Source organism: Rhipicephalus microplus, chromosome 10, assembly GCF_043290135.1.
Source record: "Rhipicephalus microplus isolate Deutch F79 chromosome 10, USDA_Rmic, whole genome shotgun sequence".
NCBI lineage: Eukaryota > Metazoa > Arthropoda > Arachnida > Ixodida > Ixodidae > Rhipicephalus > Rhipicephalus microplus.
This window is the reverse complement of record NC_134709.1, coordinates 47147080-47167963: the sequence shown is the minus strand read 5'-3', so window position 1 is coordinate 47167963 and position 20884 is coordinate 47147080. Positions and strand designations below refer to the sequence as shown.

The window sequence follows — 20884 nt, the reverse complement described above, 5'->3', positions numbered from 1 at the left end:
ATTTTAACGCGCGAGCGTAAGAAAATACCCGACATCGGTAGCATCAACCCAATGAATAGAAAAAATAAATGTCAGGGTTTCAGCTGGAATTGAACACAAGCATTCTGCGTGGTAATAGAGCATTTTACCACAGAGCTACGCCAGGTCTCGAAATTAGTTTTCAAATAGATGCTAATCTTCGTGAAACTCAGTAGTGGTTGCAGTGCTGCCTACTCAATTTTATAAACATTACATATGTACTCCTTTGTTACAGCCGTCACGTCGAGTCAACATCAATTGTGGTTAGTTGCCTTGCGATTAAGTTTATTCATGTAGCAGTACCCAGCGCCAGCATCCTCACGAGCATTAGCATTTCATATCAGCTTCTGGTGTTGCTAATACGCATGTTCCAGTTGGAATCGTTGCGCATGTGCAAACAACTGCTTATATAAATATCTGCAACTCTTCAAAATATGTCTGTGCGTGCTACATTTGTACATATATTTAGCATTACTTCATGACGTGTCGCTCATTAAAAAATAGCAATATGATAAACTTCGCTCCACATGCTTCGCAAAACGTCTATTCCTTGGTACGTGGGATCTGCCAAATTTTTTATGAAGGGAGATTTTCGCGCATAATGGTATCACATTGTGTACACTAGAATCAATGTTCCCCATTGCCATCACGTCTTGTGCAGAAGAGGAGGACTGTATTGGGAACAAGGTTCTGAGAGAAGGAAGACGGTTGGGAAGTCTTAGTAACACCAAGCACGTATAGCGGAGAAAACACGGAAGAATGATCAAAGAAATGCGCGCGCCCGTCATTCGGAGAACGCCCTCATGTTGTCCTGATACCGGAAGTTGTGAGCACAACCGAACAGCACATATCACAACAACTACATTTTGGTACACATAGAGCAAAAAAAAAGTTTTTAAGAAGCGGACCTTGCTGACAAGCTCAGAATGAAGCGCCTCGTTTTGTATTTGCTGTCGGATACGTTTCTCTTCTCCTTTAACCTAAATTCCTACCTATTATATAAATAATCCCGTGCGAGCAGCGCAAAAATAAAAAAACCGCGTGTGGGCCATCTATAGATGCAATAGCATCACCATAGTAACAAAAAAAAATGAAAGAACAAAAAAACCTGCTATATGCGTATTCAATTGAAGATAAAAAATAAAAATGGAATCTGTGCAGAAAAAGAAACTCTAAAAACGATCAATTTCTTGGAATGAATTGCGTAGCGCGAAAATCAGATGCGCCAGTCAGCAGGCTATTGGTGGTTGATATTTTATATTATCTGCTATGCAAATTGCAGTTCAATGAAAACTCGCAATCCCACAACATATGGCACTGTTTCTCGTGAAAGATGTTCACACCTCTTTCTCATGTAATTCAGCACATCTTATACCGTTATTGTGTTCAATATCAGCGACCTAACTGCACTCAGTGCACAGCGGGGAAAAAGCGCCCCCAACTTTAAGTAAACGTTTACTAGTGTATTCCGACCGTATTCTTATTCTGTATAGCAGATTTGATTCGGCTCGACTATAAGGCGTCTATTGACATAGGAATGATGGGGCTAAATCCATAGATATTGAAAATGGCATCGAATTGCTGTGCAAACGTTTTTGCGTGAAAGAGAGGCACTAATGGACAGCATGAATAAAGGAGGGTTCCCTTCCGGATGCTCTGAAGACATCGTGTTTCCGACAGGTGCGCAGTTGATTCGAAAACAAGTGACTAGCATAACCGCACGTTTTTTTCCGGGAGACTGTTAAGCGATGTTTGGTGAGCTGAACTATGCTTGGCAAAGGTCGCCAGACAGACAGACAGACAGACAGACAGACAGACAGACAGACAGACCGACAGACAGACAGACAGACGGACGGAAGGACGGACGGACGGACGGACAGACGGACAGACAGACAGACAGAGAGACAGACAGACGGACGGACGGACGGACAGACAGACAGACGGACGGACGGACGGACAGACAGGCGGACGGACGGACGGACAGACAGACGGACGGACGGAGGGACGGGCGGACGGACGGACGGACAGACGGACAGACGGACAGACGGACAGACAGATAGATAGATAGATAGATAGATAGATAGATAGATAGATAGATAGATAGATAGATAGATAGATAGATAGAGACAGACATGCATACCAAATATTGTGCGTTGAAGGTCCCTAAGAAGGACTTTTGTCTTTAAAATGCGGAGCAGAACTGGTGCTGTCACGCTGCTAGGACATTCTCCTCATGGTGCATCATCGCGTAATACACTTGCGTACCTTGTTATAGGTCGCAAAGCACCCCGGTTTCGGGTTGGCTGTTGTACAGCCGGAACAGCGTGAAAATTAAGTAAGACGTTTCGTGCACACTGATATATACAGCATGTAGTCCGTTGCTGCTGCTGTCAGTGAATATGTAACTTTCTTTCTAGTAATGTAACGTAATAATCAATCATTTATTCGACGTGCCATTGATCACCCATAAGGTCTCAGTGCAGGCGCGCGCAAAAATAAATTAATGCAAATAAACATAAATAACAATGAATAAAACAGCAAAACAATTCAAATAAACAATACAAAGCAGACATTCTTCAAAAAATTAAAAAAACAGGAAATTTAAAAAACAGGAAAAATAAACAGGTAGATAGAAATCGGTGCAAAATGAGTGGAAAAATATTACAGGACGAAAGTTAAAGAAAGGAAGTGAAACATAAAGGAAAATATACTCAACTAGGTAGAAACCATCCTGAAAAACAGAAAGAGAAGAATATGTACGCATGATAGGGTAGACCTGAGATAAAAACAATGACAGTGGACTGTGGCAAACATCAAGATCATGAAGGATAACATTAAATATACTTTGTATTCAGTGAACAGTGCAGTGTAGAAAGAAGTTGGCAGGCACAAGAAATGCTCGATTCTCCCAGGTCAAGTTACGCGGATTGCGATAATTTACCTAACTGAGTAGTAAAGGGCAGATTAGGATGCCGTGAGCTAGTTTGTAAATAAATAATAGGTCAGCGTGATTTCGTCGGCAGCAAAGTGATGGCATCGATAATAATCTGGAAGTGTTAGAACGAGTTCCAGAGTTTTCCAAGCGAAATGATGATTGTAAATGCTTATAAACTTTTCTGGACTTGCTCAGTGGCGTCACTGGCAGATTTAACAATGCCATAACAGATCAAAGATGCATATTGAAGTTGAGGAAGACATATGGCGGAGTACAATTTGTGAAAGACAGTAGGAGAAGTGAATTCTCGAAAGATTTCACAAATGCCGCCGAGAAAACGAAGTCCATGCATGGCAGCACGTTTAGTGAGAGCAGAAAATTTTAGCACGTTATCAAAGAGAACACCAAGATTTCTGAACTTGTATACTTTACATAAGAGCATGGTATTGACAAAGTATGGAAATGACACGATGGATATTTTGCGAGATATACTCATGAATTTCGTCCTTGAGGTATTCAGACAAAGGTTATTGTTATCACACTATTCGGAAAAGGAACACAGATCTGACTGCACCAAGCGACAGTCGTTACTGAATAAATTTCCGTAAATACTCTAATGTCATCAGCATACAAGAGAAAATAAGAATAACGAATTGCAGGACAAACATCCTTAAAATAAATTTAAAATAGGAATGGGCCTAATACTGACTCTTGAGGGACTCCACCAGTCACTTAATACAAGGACCATTTACGGCGACATAACAAGATCTATTAAACAGATAGCTGTGCAGCGGGTTCACAACAGACGAGTAAACATCAAGGTTTGAAAGTTTAAACAGAAACAGTGAATGGCTGACTACGCCAAAAAGCCTTCATAAGGTGACAGTAGACTCTGTGAGCCTGTCCTCTGTGAGAAATAGGAGAAGAAATTTGCGTCAAGAAACTAGCAAGATTTTTGCTAGTTGAGCAGCCAGGGAGAAACCCGTGTCTATAAGGAATCAATTAATTATTCACGCTAAAATACAATACGTTTGAAAAGGCAGTTCAAAGATCTTCGATGTAGCACATGGTAGTGAAATCGAGGAACAATTAGAAACATCCATTTTGCAGACCCAAATAAATACTAGAAAAACGCGTGCAGTTTTCCACATGCTGAGAAAGGTAAAAGTATTCAAACAGTTGTTCAAAATTGTAGTGATTGCATGCTACCACAAGTCGTTAGTATGCAGGAATTGAGACAATCTGGGCCACACGATAAAGACGTTTTTAAGCACTTATTGCATAAGCAGATGAGCTTTTCACCCAGCGATAAACTACATGTGCTAGCTATCTTGGGCTGCTGTGCTATCTGTGTTTTACCCCGAATGCAGAGATGTTACTTGACTCGTACTTGACTCGTTCTTGACTCAAGACAGTCTTGCCGGTCACCATAAATCGTTCTCGAACTTGCGGACGACTTGAAGGTGACTTGGCTCGGTCGAAGTCAGGACAAGTTTCAAGTCAGCTGTGGGCCTAACTTGAAAGCGATTTCACGCGTTATTCCAGCATGGCCACCTCTCAAATAGACGTCGCGTGGAGGGTGGCCGCTTTTGAGTTTGCTTGCCTCGCCGTAAGCATAGTATTTTCTGAGGCGCACTGCCTGCCAAAGATTCTTGGAGCCGCTTTACGTGACCGAGGAAATTCGATGGAGTTGTACCACGAGGAACAATTCCACGGTCGATACAGATTCACGAAGAACGCCGTGCGGCAGCTGCTGGGTATGTTGCTGCTCCGTGAAAGTGGGGACAACCGAAGACAGCCTGTGCCTTCAGTGTTGCAGCTACTGATGGCTCTCAGGTTTTACGGCACTGGCACATTCCAAACAGTCACCGGGAATCTCGTCCGCATTCCGTAGTCGACAGTTTGCTGTGCAGTAAGAAAGGTTACGCTACTCATCGCTAAGCACGTGTACGCAATGCTGGTGCGCTTTCCGCAACCAGCAGCACTTTCTGTGTAGTTATGCGGCACTTTGATGAAGTGGCTGAGTTCTCTGGCGTTACAGGTTGTGTCGAATGCACACGCGTGCGTATTAATAGCCCCGGTAGTGACGACGCCGAAGTGTTCTGTAACCACAACGGCTTTTTCTGTTTTTTTTTTTAAAACACGACGACATTTTTCGTCTCTTTCGGTACAAAATTGACTCGGCACTGTGTCTGTGTGCCTCATGTATCCTTTCGTCTCGCCTCGGGCGCTGTTTCTCGCTCAGAAAAGCATCGCTCGTAGCACAACGCTACGTAAAATTCCACCCAAATAAAATGAGGTGCCCCTATAACGGGTTTTTTGATCCCCTTCACCATCATGTAGCGAAACATGGCTGCATCCCACTAGACAAAATTCTGCTCAAGGCAATGGGCTGACTCCCGCTTTTTCTCTTGTTCACCAAGCTCAACAAAAGCATACGAATCACATTTGTTCCCAGAACTTGTTTTTTTTTTTCATATATAACTACGACCTAGCCCGCTACAAGCATGTCCACAGGCGAACATAAAGGCAAAGTATACCGTGAGAATCGCGTTACCTCGTGAGCCAGGTCAGCACAAATACACGCCGTGGCGTTCGATTGAAAAAAAAATAACGACGAAAGAACCCAGCGCGATGCTTGTTTCTCCTCCAAGCAAGCAAGCGGGGAGAAACGCCCCGCATTTGAGTGGCCACTAAAATCAGCGGGCATGAACGCTTTACAGAAGGAACACTGCACGCATCGCTTTGGCGGCAGGCACAACGTGCCGCTCGTTAGCCATAAAATGGCAAAAATATGCCTGTGGCCCTTCGTTTTTATAGTTATTTTAAAACTAATGGTTTTTTTGTGTAACACATGCCTTACGTGAACTACTCATTACCCTCGTTAGCAGGCGAGCAGCGTGTTTCTGCTTTGAAGCTCGTTCTTGACTTGACCAAGCAAGACAGCCTGAGCATCTATGAAACGAGAAGGCTGACTTGGGCGCTTTCAAGTCCGCTGCTTGCTTCACGCCGACTTGCTCAAGTCAAGTTGAAGTCGCGAGCCAAGTAACATTTCTGCATTCGGAGGTTAGAGTCGGGGGGCCTTATAAACGGATTGGAAATGCATGTCAAAACAGTCAGCGACAACATGCACTTCGGCACGATCCGCGTCCAGCAGCCCGAAAGGCTCTCCACTTTTGCTAGGCAACTTGTGTACATACTTTCAAAACTCAGCAGGCCCATCAGAACGGCTTTTTTTCCAATGATTCAATATACGAACTGTGGCCCCATTTATATAGGCGTTTAGAGAGATCCCAAAAAAAGCTGACCTTTTCCTTCGGCTTGCTGAACGGAGAAAATTTAGCCTTCTTGTGCGCGCGATCTTTATGCTTCAGTGCGCTTAGACGTTCAGCAGAAAACCAGTGGAGATATTTACGATGTTAAGGTGTATATTGAGGTATATACTTACGAATGCTGTCTAATACAAGCTCCGTAAACTGTTCAAATTGTTCATCAACGTTTGGTGTGTCAGCAACCTGGAACCAATCAACGGCTGACAAGTGATAATAAGAGCCCATGTAATCGCCTTTCTTGAAAACAAATACTTTGAGATGAGTTTAAATGACTGTTGTAGCTTGCAGTTTCGGCCGATACAGATAATCTTACATTAAGTAGTGGGTGGAATTTGTCAGGACAAACAAGAGATATGTCAGAGCGTGAAACTTCTACGGGTTGATTGTTTCACAAACAGAGGCCCAAGACGTTGAGTTTGCAATTGACGGCTGTGTTATTTGCAGAAGAGAAATAAACACCATAAAATCCGTGAGCAGGCTGCACTTTTGAGCACGATAGTCCTTCTTGGGGACCTTCGACACAAAAATTTTGATCTAGTTTAAGAGAATTTTATTTCCGGATATATCTTACACAGCTTAAGTGCGCACATAAAAATGAAAAATGATGATTAAAGCGTATGTACAATGCAAGCTGTTATATACAGCAAAAGAACTTATAGCGTATGCAGTGACGTACAATGCGAAAATTGTACAACAGAGGCAGGACATTCTTGCCATCGAGATGACTAAACTTATACCCCTGTCACACGGGCACTTAAAAGTCTTTTAAGTAAGCGGTCTTTTTCCGAAAAGGAGTTCCTGACAGCAGACACACGGCACAGAGCGAACGCCTTTGAAGAAGCGGTCTTTTTCGTAAACGGCGTTTGTCGATCTCTTTTACGGCTCCGAATGAGTAGCCTCGAAACCAGTGGGCGCCAGCAATTTTCGAGTGGTGGGAAAAAAAAATCGAATGCTAATTTTTTTGTCACCAAAACTTTTTGTGAAAACAAATTTCATATACTGCAGAAAGTGTAATGAACTCTTTTAATGGTTATTTCCTTTTCTACTCTCGTAAGCAGCTACAACGCGTCGGCAATATCACGTGGTGACGCTCGGTCTCGCGCCGCGCCATTTTGCACAAGCGAGGAAAGCGTGGCAGTTGTGTGTTTGCCCGTCATTTAAGCGGTCCGAGTCGGGGCGTCTATGGCCAACTCCGGAGATCAAGCAGCCGGCGCCCCACGGAAAAGGCAGCGTCTGCAATGGTCAGAAGCAGACACGTGGAGCCTAATCAGACTCTGGGAGGACAACCTGCACTCGTTGCGAGCGCAGAAGCACAACGGCGAGGTGTACACCAGCATCGCGGCTGCACTCACAAGTGCGGGTGTCTCCCGCACGAAGGACCAAGTGCACACAAAAATAGAAAATCTGACACACACCTACAGGTGAGGCAAATTATTTGAGTAAGCTTGACGCGTCTTAGCGGCCTGTAAGCGTGAGGAGGGAAGTGGGACGACAACAGCGATCATGGGAAAAAATGATTTTTTAAAAATTGTATTGCAGGTATGTTATCGAATGCTTCCAGTAAGTTTACTGGCGATTTGAGCAGCAGAATTTTTTCGCGAGCAGGTGAAGCGCATTTGGCGTGGAAAACGTCCGAACAATCTTTTCGAAACGACGCCCCACCGTAGGCAAAACGTTGAACACCAAGTGAATGGCCACGTGTGGAAGCATGCTTATCGCGCGTTTTAGCCGCACACAAAGTTTCTTTTCGGCGATTTGCAGTGGAATTGCTTTACAATGACGCGATGTTGCAGTTACACAAGTACAAACGTCAAGAAACGCGTCTTTGTTGCTTGTTAAGCGTGCAAACCTGTCATGTAACAAGAAGGAAACGCGCACTTGATGTGGCGTAGGTTTAACAATTCGCTTCTTTCTACTTTTCGCCGCGCGATTGTACAGTTTGCATGTACCAGTGGTTTTCTCAGCGCGCAGTTGTCAGTCTTGTAACATCTGTTTAATCATTTATTTTCGTATTCTTCAGGAAATGCCTTAAAGAAAAGACAACGGGCTCGTCCCCACCAAGCTGGACCTTTTTTGTAGAGATCCACAGATTTCTTGGAAGCCTGCCTGTAAACGACCCCTCTTTAATGGAGGAGGCTGGGATCAGCTCGAGCCCAGCAAGCAGCAGTCCCTCAGTTGAGGAAGTAAGTAACTTCTAGTGGCAGCTACATTCTTTATTGCAACGAAATTGAAACGAAATGTGGACGGGTATACTCGAAAAGATTGTTTGAAGTTCTGCTCACCGAGGTGAGGTACAGTTCCCTCGAACCACCTCTCGTTTCGTCTGAAGGCCCAGATCGCTCGATCGCAGGCTTTCTCCGACAGCTCCAGTGCGCACAGCAAGGAATTGCTGAACAGCATTTGCTGCTTTATCCTCTCCTTGGCGGCTTTTGCAGCGTCTGCCTCGCTTTCCAGAGCGAGAAGGCAGGCCATGAGGCTTGCAATCCTCGCTTTTTCTCCCGTATGGTCGCCCATAACGTGTCGAGAGCAGTCGAGAGCAGCGAAAAACAAATACGGTAAATAAAAGCCCAGGGGTGCCAGACGGACTTGCGCACGTCGCTAGTTATGGGAATGCTTTCTTATATAGTGCAAAAAACATTCACATTGGTGTTTCTTGATCTCTTATTCTTAAATTTATTTGAAGAAACGAGCAGTGCAACAAGTCTTTAATTTGTACATCGTGATACATCGTTTAATTTTCATTGCTTCTCTTTTAACTGCTAGCGCCACGCTTTCGCTAGCGTCTTCGAACGAAAACACTAAAAGGAGATCGTTGCTGCCGTGTGTCTGCGCCGCAAACACCTCTTTGTTAAAAGTCTTTCAACTTCGTAAAAGACCGCTTACTTAAAAGACTTTTTGCGCGCCCGTGTGACACAGGTATTAAATACTTAAGTAAACGGTAAGGCTCTATGAACAAACAAAGGGAGGTCATTCACAGTGAAGGGTGATGTTTTGCATTCACCACGGAAACAAGTATGGATGACTAAATCTTCAAAGAACTTTGTCTCCACTGAGAGGCTCACTAAAGAAAACTAGTAACTTTAAGACGCACTTCGAGCACTATATGAACCGAAAAAGTTCCCACAATAAACCCGTTGGTCGTGCGAGCGAAACGCTTCGTTTTTAATCGCTGAACGGTGATACTTTATTATTCCCCTAGTAAGATGGCCGCCACAGCCACCATCTTGCCAGAGGAACGGCTTCACTTCTGCGAAATTATTTTCACTCCAGCAATTTTTTTAATCTTCCTTGGCCACCACCCACGTACTCCGTGTATATAGATATAATAAAGTTTTTTTTCTCTTTCTTTACGTGTAGTACCTTGCAAACCAAGTAGCGTCTGCGTCAATGTAAAACGCCGATTACGCACAGACATTCCTTTTCACAGTGGTACAGAGCACACCAATGAGGATGCAGAAGCTCCGCCTCTGTAGCTTTCCCTTCATTGCCAAGATAAGTTGTCCATGAGTACAGTATACCTACAAACAACATTGAGCAATATATCACCCACTTTTCTACCATTCAAAGCTTTCATTACATATAAGGGCCAATTGCATAAATTGAAAGGTAACAAACGAAGTAGTAGAAGTATGCCACGTTTTCAATAAAAGGTAACGCCAGCGTATTGATTCACTCAATTTGTGGTGTGATTACTCAGACGGGCCTCATAATTCAACAACTGGTACAGACTCTTGCGTCTCGAAACCAGACAATATACGAGGGCTTCGTTCCTTAATGAGTGCCCACTTTTCAGTTGCGAATTTGGCTCTGTTGCAGACAATAGTAAGAATGTTATCCGGATCGTAGCTCTGTAAACACTAAATGATCAAAAATTTGCACTCATCACAATCTTTTAAATGCCCCTTTTTCGCAAAAAACCGTGAGGTTGAAAACCTTGTATTTGCCACCGGCATCATTCATCACGTCTTTCTAGTGCAAAATTTCCGACAGATGCCATATATCTTGAGCATCGATGTTATGCGAAGCGTGAAGACAGAAAGTGACTGTGTTGTGATTTTTTTATTGTGCGAAACATTTCGAAGTGCGCTGAAGATATGGAAAAACGCACGCTGAGACATAAGGTAAACAGTCGCAGATATTCGACATAAGATAAACAGTCGCAGAACAGTCGCAGCACCAGAAGAGGTAAGGCGATGTCAAGCGCTGGTGCTCGCGAGGATGGTAGCCCTGGACACTGCTACATGAATTAAGTTCAGCGGTTGGAACTTAACTACCATTGACGTTAACGTGGAGTGACGGCTGTACCACAGGAGTACATATGTAACATTAATAAAACTGGCACTACAACCACAATTTATGTTTCACGAACATTAGAGTCCATTTGAAGAGTAGCCCCTCCGTGGTGGTCTAGTGGTAAGGTTGCTGACCCGCAGGTTGCGGGATCGATTCCCGGCTTCAGCGGCTGAATTTTTGGTGGAGACAAAAATGCTCTAGGCCCATATGCTCAGATTTGGGCGAGCATTCATAACCCCCTGTGGGTGAAATTTCCAGAGCCCTTCACTACGGCGTCTCTCATAATCATATGGGGGTTTCGGGGCGTTAAACACCAAAAATAAATAAATTTATTAGAAAAGTAGTTCCGAGGACGGGCGTGGCTTTGTGGTGGAAAAATTGATTGCCTCGCAGAATGCTGAGGTTCGATTCCTGCTGGGCCTCTTTATTCTATGTATTCATCAACTCAACGCAGCCGATGTCAACTTTTTCTTAACGTGATCGCAGTAAAGTTACCCGTGTGTTTTTTCACCATTCATGAGTTAATGGTCTGTGGCACACACCCACCCGCGGGAATGTGCCACTGTCTGGTGGAAAGTGTTTGATGAGATACTCTGCGGCATTGTGGCTTTATTTACGTCATGACCAGCGAGTTTTATTCGTAAGACCATCGTATGCTCTCATACTAACTTTGCTTCACTTCAAGAAAAGTAATGACGCACACAGCAAAGCTGGATAGATAGATAGATAGATAGGTAGATAGATAGATAGATAGATAGATAGATAGATAGATAGATAGATAGATAGATAGATAGATAGATAGATAGATAGATAGATAGATAGATAGATAGACAGACAGACAGACAGACAGACAGACAGACAGACAGACAGACAGACAGACAGACAGACAGACAGACAGACAGACAGACAGACAGACAGACAGACAGACAGACAGATAGACAGACAGATAGACAGACAGATAGATAGATAGATAGATAGATAGATAGATAGATAGATAGATAGATAGATAGATAGATAGATAGATAGATAGATAGATAGATAGATAGATAGATAGATAGATAGATAGGATGAAAGCGCCTGCAGTTACCTAAGAAATACTCCGAATATAAAATCGCATGGAGGCGGAAGAGAAAGTTAAAAAAAATAGGGCAGCATCGCAATAGCGGTTTCAAGCCTGTTGGAAGTGTGAAACTGGGCAGTCTTCTTCATTTCTCTTCAGTTGTTTTTCCGTCTCCCTCACTCTTTTCCTGTTTCTTTTTGTCCGTTTTTTTTTCCGTCTTTATCCCCTTTGGGTGCTCGTTCAAAACCCCACGAGTTGTTTATTTCCGGATTCCGCGCCTACAGCGTCTCTTATAACCATATGGCACTTTTAGGATGCTGAACGCCACATATAAATCAATCAATCTGTCTTTCTTCTTACGTATTTTTGATACGCGAATGCATTTCTTAGTCACGCTTTGCCGGGCGACCATCGCGATCTGTCCACCACCCTCTCCCATAGCAACAGCTGCGGGCACGCGCGTCTCTAGCAACCGGAGCCCCAACCATGTGACGCTTCGGCGTCGGCAGCTGTCAGCAACAGCTGCGAGTGCGTGCACTTGTCCTCGCCCCCTAGCAACAGGAGCCCCCACCTCCTTGACTTGAACGTGACTTGATACCACCTCGATGCAGTGCGTTCGAGACGCGTTTGTGTTGCCAGCGTTGGTGTAGCGTTTGTGTTGATAGGACGCTGAGAATACCGCCCTTCAGGTACAATGGCAACACAAACAGGGGCTAATGAGTGTGTAGGTAAATTGTTACGGTATAAATCCTCGTCTCGACATGAATTTACGCCAATAAAATGAGTACGCCGCGCTATCCCGGCGCAGGAAGTGCATTCGCGTTCCCTCACGATTCGCTTCGGGGAGGTGGGGGCAGTTTTAAGGACTATAGACGTCGAAAGACCACCGGCTTGTTTCCTCCTTAAATTGCGTTTCACGGTGGTTGCGAGAAATCAAATTTAGCATGAAAGCACCATTTGGACGTCAAGAGAGAGGGAGAGGTCTAATTAAGGAAAAGCAGAGAGGCCCGCCTGAGCGATAGCATGCTCTAGCATGCTACTTCCAAGTGAACAATTTTGTTGTGACGAACAGATTGCACATGCTTTGTGCACACTTTTAAATATTGGCACGAGTTCTCGCGCGTCACCATAAGGAGGATGAGGATGAAGAGTGGGGGAAAGGAAGGACAGGGAGGTTAGCCAGTTCTCAGACCATCTGGCCACCCTGTGCTGGGGAACAAGATAAGGTAATAAAATTTGACATAAAAAAGAGGGTGAAACAAAAAGGACGGCGAAACTGTTTACAGCCTGTCTCAGAGACCACTTTCCCGCAAGAAGCGCGACAACGCTGTCAAAGCCTTGCGCGCCGAGGACGACTTCTGTCAGTGTCCTAAGAACCTTTCTTCCGACAATTGGCGATTGTCAAGTCCATGTGGAAATTTCGAAAGATCTTTTTTTTTGCGTACTATATTTGAGTTTGAGCATATAGTGACAAATCCATGCTTCAACGCTGGACTTTTCAGCCATATTTGTTCGTCTTATTCGTGTTCCTTATTACATCATGTGCGGGGCCAACATTGTGTTATATTAGGTACGTACTGTTTTTGCCACTGACCACCACTATAGTTAAATAGTGAAGGGGCGATATGCTTAACGAAAGCTTGTGATCGATCCTTGACGCGCAGATGAACGCTTGTTACTCCCCCATTATATAAGTTGAGGGAATAAAAAGTACGTGACCTCAATTTCGCGCATCGGCCACAGAACAAAGGAGTAAGCTTGATGGAATGACGATATTGAATAGATTGCCATTATTGCAATTGACAGTGACAATAATTATGCGGCCGTGATGGATGCCCGCAAAATGTGTTTTATCGCATTTGGCGCGAACGTGAGGGTTGAGGTGATCGATGTTTGGCGCATCAAATGGATTTTACTTTGGAGGCTCTAGCAATTTGCAGCAGAAAATCCCAATGCTTTTATTGTGAGCGCGACTTACGAGGTGATATACTGGATGTCATTTTCTGTGAAAAAAAATCACAGTTACGCCACAACGTCAAAACAGCAAATGCGATAGAAACAAATTAATATGTCACTCGCCGAAAAACTAAGTAGGAACTTTGTCTTACAGTGCGCAGCTCGCAAAAAAAGGAGGACGAGTGAAAATAGTATACTAGTATGCACAGGAAGCCAAGCTCGCCTGGGCGCTATAATACTTTCACGAAATCACACGGAATTCGGCAATATTCGGCGTTGAAGGTCGAACGAACGGTATACGCAAAAACGCAGTGAAATGCTTGTCGTTGAAACATGGTGCTTTCCCAGCCGTTCATCTAATCTGGAACACCGTGTGACATGTGTGCTGAGGCAACTTGCATGAACTGGAATCCTAAAGCGGGATGACAGCCACATGCGTGCATTGCATCACCCAAGATCCCGTGTTTGAAAGTGCCACTATTGTCAATCGACAGTATGTCAGGGGGGCTGGCTGTGATGGCTCGGAAACAATGTAATATTTAAAAAAGCCTACGTCGCTCATGTGTGTTACAGTTTATATACCTTTTTCAGTGCCACAAACTGATCAGTACACCCTCTTTAATGCCTTATGTAACGGTATTCTTCGCCCAAGTATACGGACACTATTGAGTGGTCTGGAAATGATGTCGCTATATCAGGTGAAAGTTCTGCAAAATCGGCTTTGTTTGGCGCTAGCGCAGGTAAAACATATCGTGCTAGTGCTACGTTCGGCCATCGCTTTCGTAGATAGGAAAGGTCCAGTAAAAATATCAGGAATATTATATAAAATCAAAATTTTTCGGATACATAAACGAAGATTGCATACATCAAGAGTACCTATCATTTACAAAACAAAGTCAATTTAAAGTTGTCCTAGTTGATTAGTCGCATGCATCTGTTTTGCATAGTCGCACGCAAAACAAGCCTTTTTTCATAAGGAGCGGAACGAGGTTACATTGGCCTTCAAAATCGGAGTTTACCGAATCAATCAAAATTGTAAAACATTTCCTTATTGGCGGGTGTTTATTGGAGTTCTTCCGGATTTTTCAAGCCGCACAGGCTACTAGTTATCTCAAACTATATGCTGTACTAAAGGTAACAGTATCGCTTTGCGGTATGTGGCAGTCAGCGGTACCTATCTCCTTAAAAGGCATGGGAGCTCGTGGCGGAAAATACATATGTGTTCATGGTGAAACGGGTTAAAAAGTGCCACTTGCCATGCACCCTATTCGTTTTCTATCATCTGGTTTATTTCCCGCACATTTCAGCACAGAAAGTGATACTAGTGTAACAGAAATAAATGACGTGGGAGTTTTGTCATTTTATGTAAAGACAGAAATAGCAACACAATGCAAATGCTCTCGCATACAACTGGCTGGGACAGGCTGCCGAAACTTTATTGTCACAAGAGAAGTCAGCCAAGAGCATACGCGCGGTCTTTGCCGAACAATGACGCCATGCATGAAGGATAAAGAAGTGCTCGACAGCGAGTGGACAATTGCTATTCATATTTCGTTATCATGCGTAAAAACACAATGGGAGGCGGTAAAACGCCTATAGTTGCGCCGGTAGTTTGATCTCGAAGGCAAGCAAGAAAACAGGTGGCCCTTTCTAAGAGAAGTGAAAAGACGAGGAGCTTAGAGCGACAGCATATTGAGTAAGGTAGAGCTCATGACAAAAGAACTTAGGGCTGCTGACAAAGATGCACGAGAACATATCAAGTTGGTGTCTGGTAGTCCATGTTTGTCTTTTCTTGCACTCTTCTCTAGTGTTTATGTTCGCATTCCTAACTTCTTTTACCAAATGTGCATCTTCATCTCAGTGATATACATCCAAAAGAAGCTCAGTAACAAAAGATGAATGCGGAACAAAATAGGAGAACAAATGGGTGCGAAAGTCCACTGGAGATGTTTACAACCTAGGGGATCGTTCTACTTGCTCATTTCAGTCAATCCAGGGATCCTGCAAAATTGGAAAGATCGGCGTTAGAGTTCCGTACAACACGCAATCTGAAGGCACAGGGTTCGGTCTCCTATTTCGCTCGCTGGTCTGGAGCCCGATATATCGGTCTATTGACCACTGAGCCCTCTACTGAAAAAACGTCGAGGGTTCAACAACACGCATTTGTGCCCTGATAAAGGGTACAGGGCAAGAGACGAGATGAAAGTGATACAGCAGCGGGGTCTGTAACTTTCCCCTATAATTCATCTTAATGAGCTCCATCTTTTGCAGCTTTTGTATAATAATTTACACTCCGTTTTATAACATTCGCTCAATTTAGGCTCATCTAAAATTCTCAGTATGTGAAGTTGTTCTCTGCCCTCCCATCTCCCTCCCCCTATCCCAAGTTCAGCAGAACACTTCTGTCTGGAATAGGGGCTTTTTGATCGCAAATAATAAAGAATACATTTGCGGCCACCGACGAGTCTGGAATAGCGTGAAATTGTGAGAAAATGTTCCCTGATACATCAACTGGTATTGAAACGTTACACCAGAACCATTATTGAAGGTACTTATATGTTGTTTTCATAGAATTTACCTTTGTAGGCTCAATATTGTGAAAAGTTCAATGGTGACTAAGAATGAACGATTGTAAGCTGTAAATATTGTTGATGTATTTAGAGTATATTGCCGAACAATTCTCACATTGGAACTGTTTTCCGTGCAAGTTGACTGTATGGCTTGGGTGACTAAAACGAAACGCTGAGCAACGTGCCTGCCGTGAGTTTGGCCTTTCCTGAAGGATCGATAAGTCACGCATCATGCTGCACCATTGCTTGCGTGCGCATTCACTAACCGAAATTTGATTTTTTTTTTGCATAGCCGGAATCGGATGGCGTAACGAATCTGCAAGAAGATCTTTCCCGGGGGATTTAAGGGTAATAGAGCTGAGCATGCGTCACAAAGCTGCGTTCTGTGTATTCCTGAACCGCTTCCCATAAGAGAACTGCACACGTAGCGTTCCTATCTGCACGGAAAGCAAAGCAACCCTGCCACCATTCGTTCTCAATACGGGACAGCATACGCGTATACAGATGGGGAAAGAACTGATGATTCAGAACATTGAGAAGCTGGATAAATAAAGGCTGTGCTTCGGTTCTCTCGAATTGCTTCCTTTGTGGAAAGAATGCGGGTGACGTCGGCTTATTTGACATTTGACATCAAAGACCTTATAAAAGAAAGAAGTTGGCCATGAGATATCGGTTTTAATGCATCCGGGGTGCAGATACGGAAAAGTAATTTTATGCCTCACCGGTTTTGTTTATGAATATAAAACGCGACAAATTCTTTTTTCAATATATCAATGAAAACCAGAAGACAATGATCGCGAAGTAGGCATTGGGGATGATAATTGCACTGTTTTAAGTTTATATATACTGTAGTAATTGTGATAGAGAGGAGAGGAAAGTAAAATAGAGAAAAGACAACTGGTCCCCGACACGGACCTAACCTTTGGATGACGAGGCCGATGCTCTTACCCCGTCGTCTACTTTATTGGGTATTTGTGTGCATAAAAACATGGAAGTATTAAGGCTGGTGCACACCGGCTGGCGGCGATCAGCTGATGGGCGCTTGTCTCCAGAGTTCTCACTGATAACGAGATCCGGACGTGACTCTTCGCTATTGCGACCCCCGGTCGCTCGCATGCAGCCTCTGCCGGTGTGAACATCAGTCGCTTTTTGGTCGACAGTCGCAAATGGTTGCGCGACCGCTGCTATAGTCGCCGGTGCGCACCAGTCTTTAGTCAGCACCGCTTGTAGCCATGACGCCACTTACGGATCGTTATTTTTTTTCTGCCATCTACCGTCAGGCGATAGCTGGCAGATGTCCGTTCGTTAAAATGACCGCTAAGTGCTGAGGCCGAACTTGCAAATGATGAAGTTCAAGGCGGGTGAACCGCTCTGATTTCAGTGCGCGTGCTTGCACGTCATTTCCGCCGCTTCGTTGTCCTCCCAGCGGCATCAGGGGACCTCATCACACCTTGGTACTTGTAACACTTACAAAAAAGTTCCCTTTACGCAGTGGGTATTTTAGTTTTCTCTTCACATAGAAGATCCAGCCTGTGGTTTGTAACCTTGGGAGCTCCTGTTGCATATTTATTTACTTGCCATTTATGACATGCTGTTTCTGACGCCAATAAACAAAAGAAAGGTAGAAATTGAGTAGGCGTTGGTGCTTTGTAACAGGCCAGAAATCGGAATTCAAGGCTACCATCAATACTTGTGGTAACAATATGCTCTTTGTTCCTCGTGCTGACCGTAGGCGTGAAAAATGGAGTGCGGGAATCGGGCCGCAAGTTAAGGTGTCGCTGTATTTGGAGTACGACAAAATAAACAAAGGTGCGTAGAAAATGCAGACCAATGAAATCTTTACAAACATTGTCTGGAGGCTTCTTCAGTCGAGGCTAGTCAATGTCACTTAAAAAAACGCCTGCCGTGTAAAATAGCTTCTAAAATTCGCAGTTAATGATCTGTGTCATCCTCAGACGCTTAGAGTGTGAGTAATGAACAACACTGTGCTTCAACCATAGAGGCTTCTACGAAGATAAACTAAATGCCTGGCAATTGCCTTTGGTGAACCGAAGTTGAACGACAAAATGATATGGCTTTAGCGCAGCTCTGTTTGAGCGTGAAGGAAAGATACTATGCAGTCAAGAAGGAGAAAAACAGACGACAGTGTGAGCTCCTTCTTGACTGCATAGTATCTTTCCTTCACGCTGAAACTGAGCTGCGCTAAAGCAAGATAATTTTATCATGTACCATTTAGCCCAGTCAGGAGTACTTGTCGAAGTCGAACGCTGAGAGCAGCTAGGCTGTGCGCATATAAGTAACAATGAGCTCAGGCGCCATGTGTACGCGACCTTCGACTCTTTGGAGTCACGAAGCTGGCCTGTATACGCCTGCGCAAATCTGTGGGTTTTCGGAAACTACCGTGACTTGACACCGCGTAGAAGCAAGCGAAGGATCCGGTCATGCGCAAGCTTATCCGGGCGAGCCTTTGGTAGCGTCAGAGAAAAGTTGGATTGAATGGAACTGAAAATCATCACCCGAGTTGTTACGAACACTGTCACAGATGACTGAGGAAGGGAGTGCATCCGTTGCGAATAGAAAAAAAAGAAATAGCGACAAGAATTCCACCTGTGAGCCACTCTTTCTTGACACCAGAGGCTAAATGAGCCGCTGTTGTGCCAAGGTTTATAGGAATCCATCTGATATTGTTCGCTCAACCCCTGTGGCCACTTTTGTATCAACACTCTAGTTGCACATCGAGTCGTTACCAGGAACATGAATACGCTGTTATTGAGTATGCCATCGAACTTTCCACAGGTGCCATTGTTGCAAGTTTTTATTTCCTTTTCTTTTGTAGCTGCAACTTCATTTTCTGCTCACATTCATGCGTATTTTATTCCCTGTTTTCAATGGCAGGCTACTGATTGTATACCTAGCAGGAGTGTGGCTCACTGTGTTGTTTATGTTTTGATTTTCTATGGAGTGGATTCGTTTGAGATGCCCAATCTGATTTTTGAATTTTTTTCTGTTTCTTTTTACTTTTGTACTAACACAGCGTGTCTTTGTACTTTTCTTTCGCAATGAGCTTTCTGGCACTACTGTTTGTGTGTCCACTACTCTGCGACCTTTGGGATTACAGTATTAATACTCAAATAAATAACAACTAAGCTTTCATATGCGTGGCGTTTGAGGCAGGCACATTCTTTTGGATGCGTTGTTGAGTGCGCTTTTCACAAGACTGCTGGGCTTATGTGTACATATTTAAAGCGACATTTATAGCCATGGAGATGGCGTAGAAAACTTTGGCTTGCTTAAAAAGGGCGTTGCTCTCTATAATACTTGAATAGTAAACGTTTCCCGCAAAAGATTCGTGAACCACCCTATCTTCGGCTTCTTGTTCGTCGGAGAAAAGGACTTCAAAAAGATAAATTAGGAGCACTAAACGTAGCATTGAGGCTAGAAAAACTTACTTCTCCACAGTAAAATACACCAATACAAGTTTCCGTATTCCAATTAGAAATCGAGATGCTCTCATCCTGTTTCGGACGCGCTTCAAGAACACCGTAAGACGGGCAGCGTGCAAGTCGCGCCGGCTTAAGCGGATTTTCTCTCCGCTAGGAACCAGGAGGATCTAATTCGCACCCTGCACAGTCCAATTAGCTCTTCCTTAGAATCGTAATACCACGTGGCGAGAAACCCGAGATAGTAGAGCATATGAAGGGTTGTTACTATTGCAGTGAGGTAAGAGACAGTGTTACCGGAAGCTATCGGCTGATCTCTTTAGTAATCTGTCTCATTGCTCAATCTTGCTGCTCGGGAAAGAAGAGAAGGTCTTGTAGTACTCACGTGCTTTAATTAGCGTTGGCGAGATTATTTCGCGCAGCACACGGGATCCAATTACGACCGATCGAATAGAGCGTGACAACGTGGTGTCTGTTCGGCTACGTTGTTTTATACGCGAAAGCGGGAGCGTGCCTTGCACGTCGTGATAACCCTCGTCAAGTGGCCACCTTGTACGACGATCTGCAAACAAGCGACAATTGTTGGGACTTTAGGTCAGAAATGTACGGCATATCCAGAGCCACCACAGTTCGCCATGAAGGGAAACGACACAATCCCAACAAGAAATGCTATAAGGCAGGAAGACACGATATCTCCAATGCTATTCACTACGCGTTTACAGGAGGCTTTCACGTTTCTAGATTGGGAAGTTTAGCATAAGAGGTAATAGAGAGAATCTCACTAACCTGCAATTCACTGATCGCATTGCTTTTATCACTAACTCAGGGGACGACTTACACCGCATGATTACCTAACTTGAGATGCAAAGCAAAAGAGTAGGTCTGAAGACTAATATGCATAAGACTGGAGTGATGTACAACAGTCTCGGTGGTGAGACAGGTGGTGAGACACTGGAAGTTGTAACTGAATATGTCTATTTAGGGCACGTAGTAACCATGCAGCCGACCCACGGCAGGGAAATATCTATAAGAATAAGGGTTGGGTGGATCACATTCTGCAAGTATTCTCAAATTATGAATGGTAATCTGCCACTAACTCTCAAGAGGAAGTAACCAGCTGCATCATACCGGTACTTGTCGTACCTGCGGAGCAGAAACCTCGAGGTTTGCAAAAAGTGTTCAACTTAATTTGATTACGATGCAGCCAGTGGCGGAAAAGAAGTAAATAGGTGTAACCTTAGGTGGGGATGAGGTTCCTAAAATAGCACAAAATTGTAAAA

At 44.0% G+C, this 20884-nt stretch overlaps 1 protein-coding gene across 1 annotated transcript; it reads left to right on the top strand.

Moving 5' to 3' along the window:
- Positions 1–7309: 7309 nt before the first annotated feature.
- Positions 7310–8494, top strand: LOC142774373 (myb/SANT-like DNA-binding domain-containing protein 1). The gene is made up of 2 exons (XM_075874757.1): positions 7310–7706; positions 8306–8494. Exons 1-2 carry the CDS (start codon positions 7468–7470, stop codon positions 8481–8483), a joined length of 417 nt encoding a protein of 138 aa, XP_075730872.1. The 5' UTR covers positions 7310–7467; the 3' UTR covers positions 8484–8494.
- The last annotated feature ends 12390 nt before the right edge of the window (positions 8495–20884 follow it).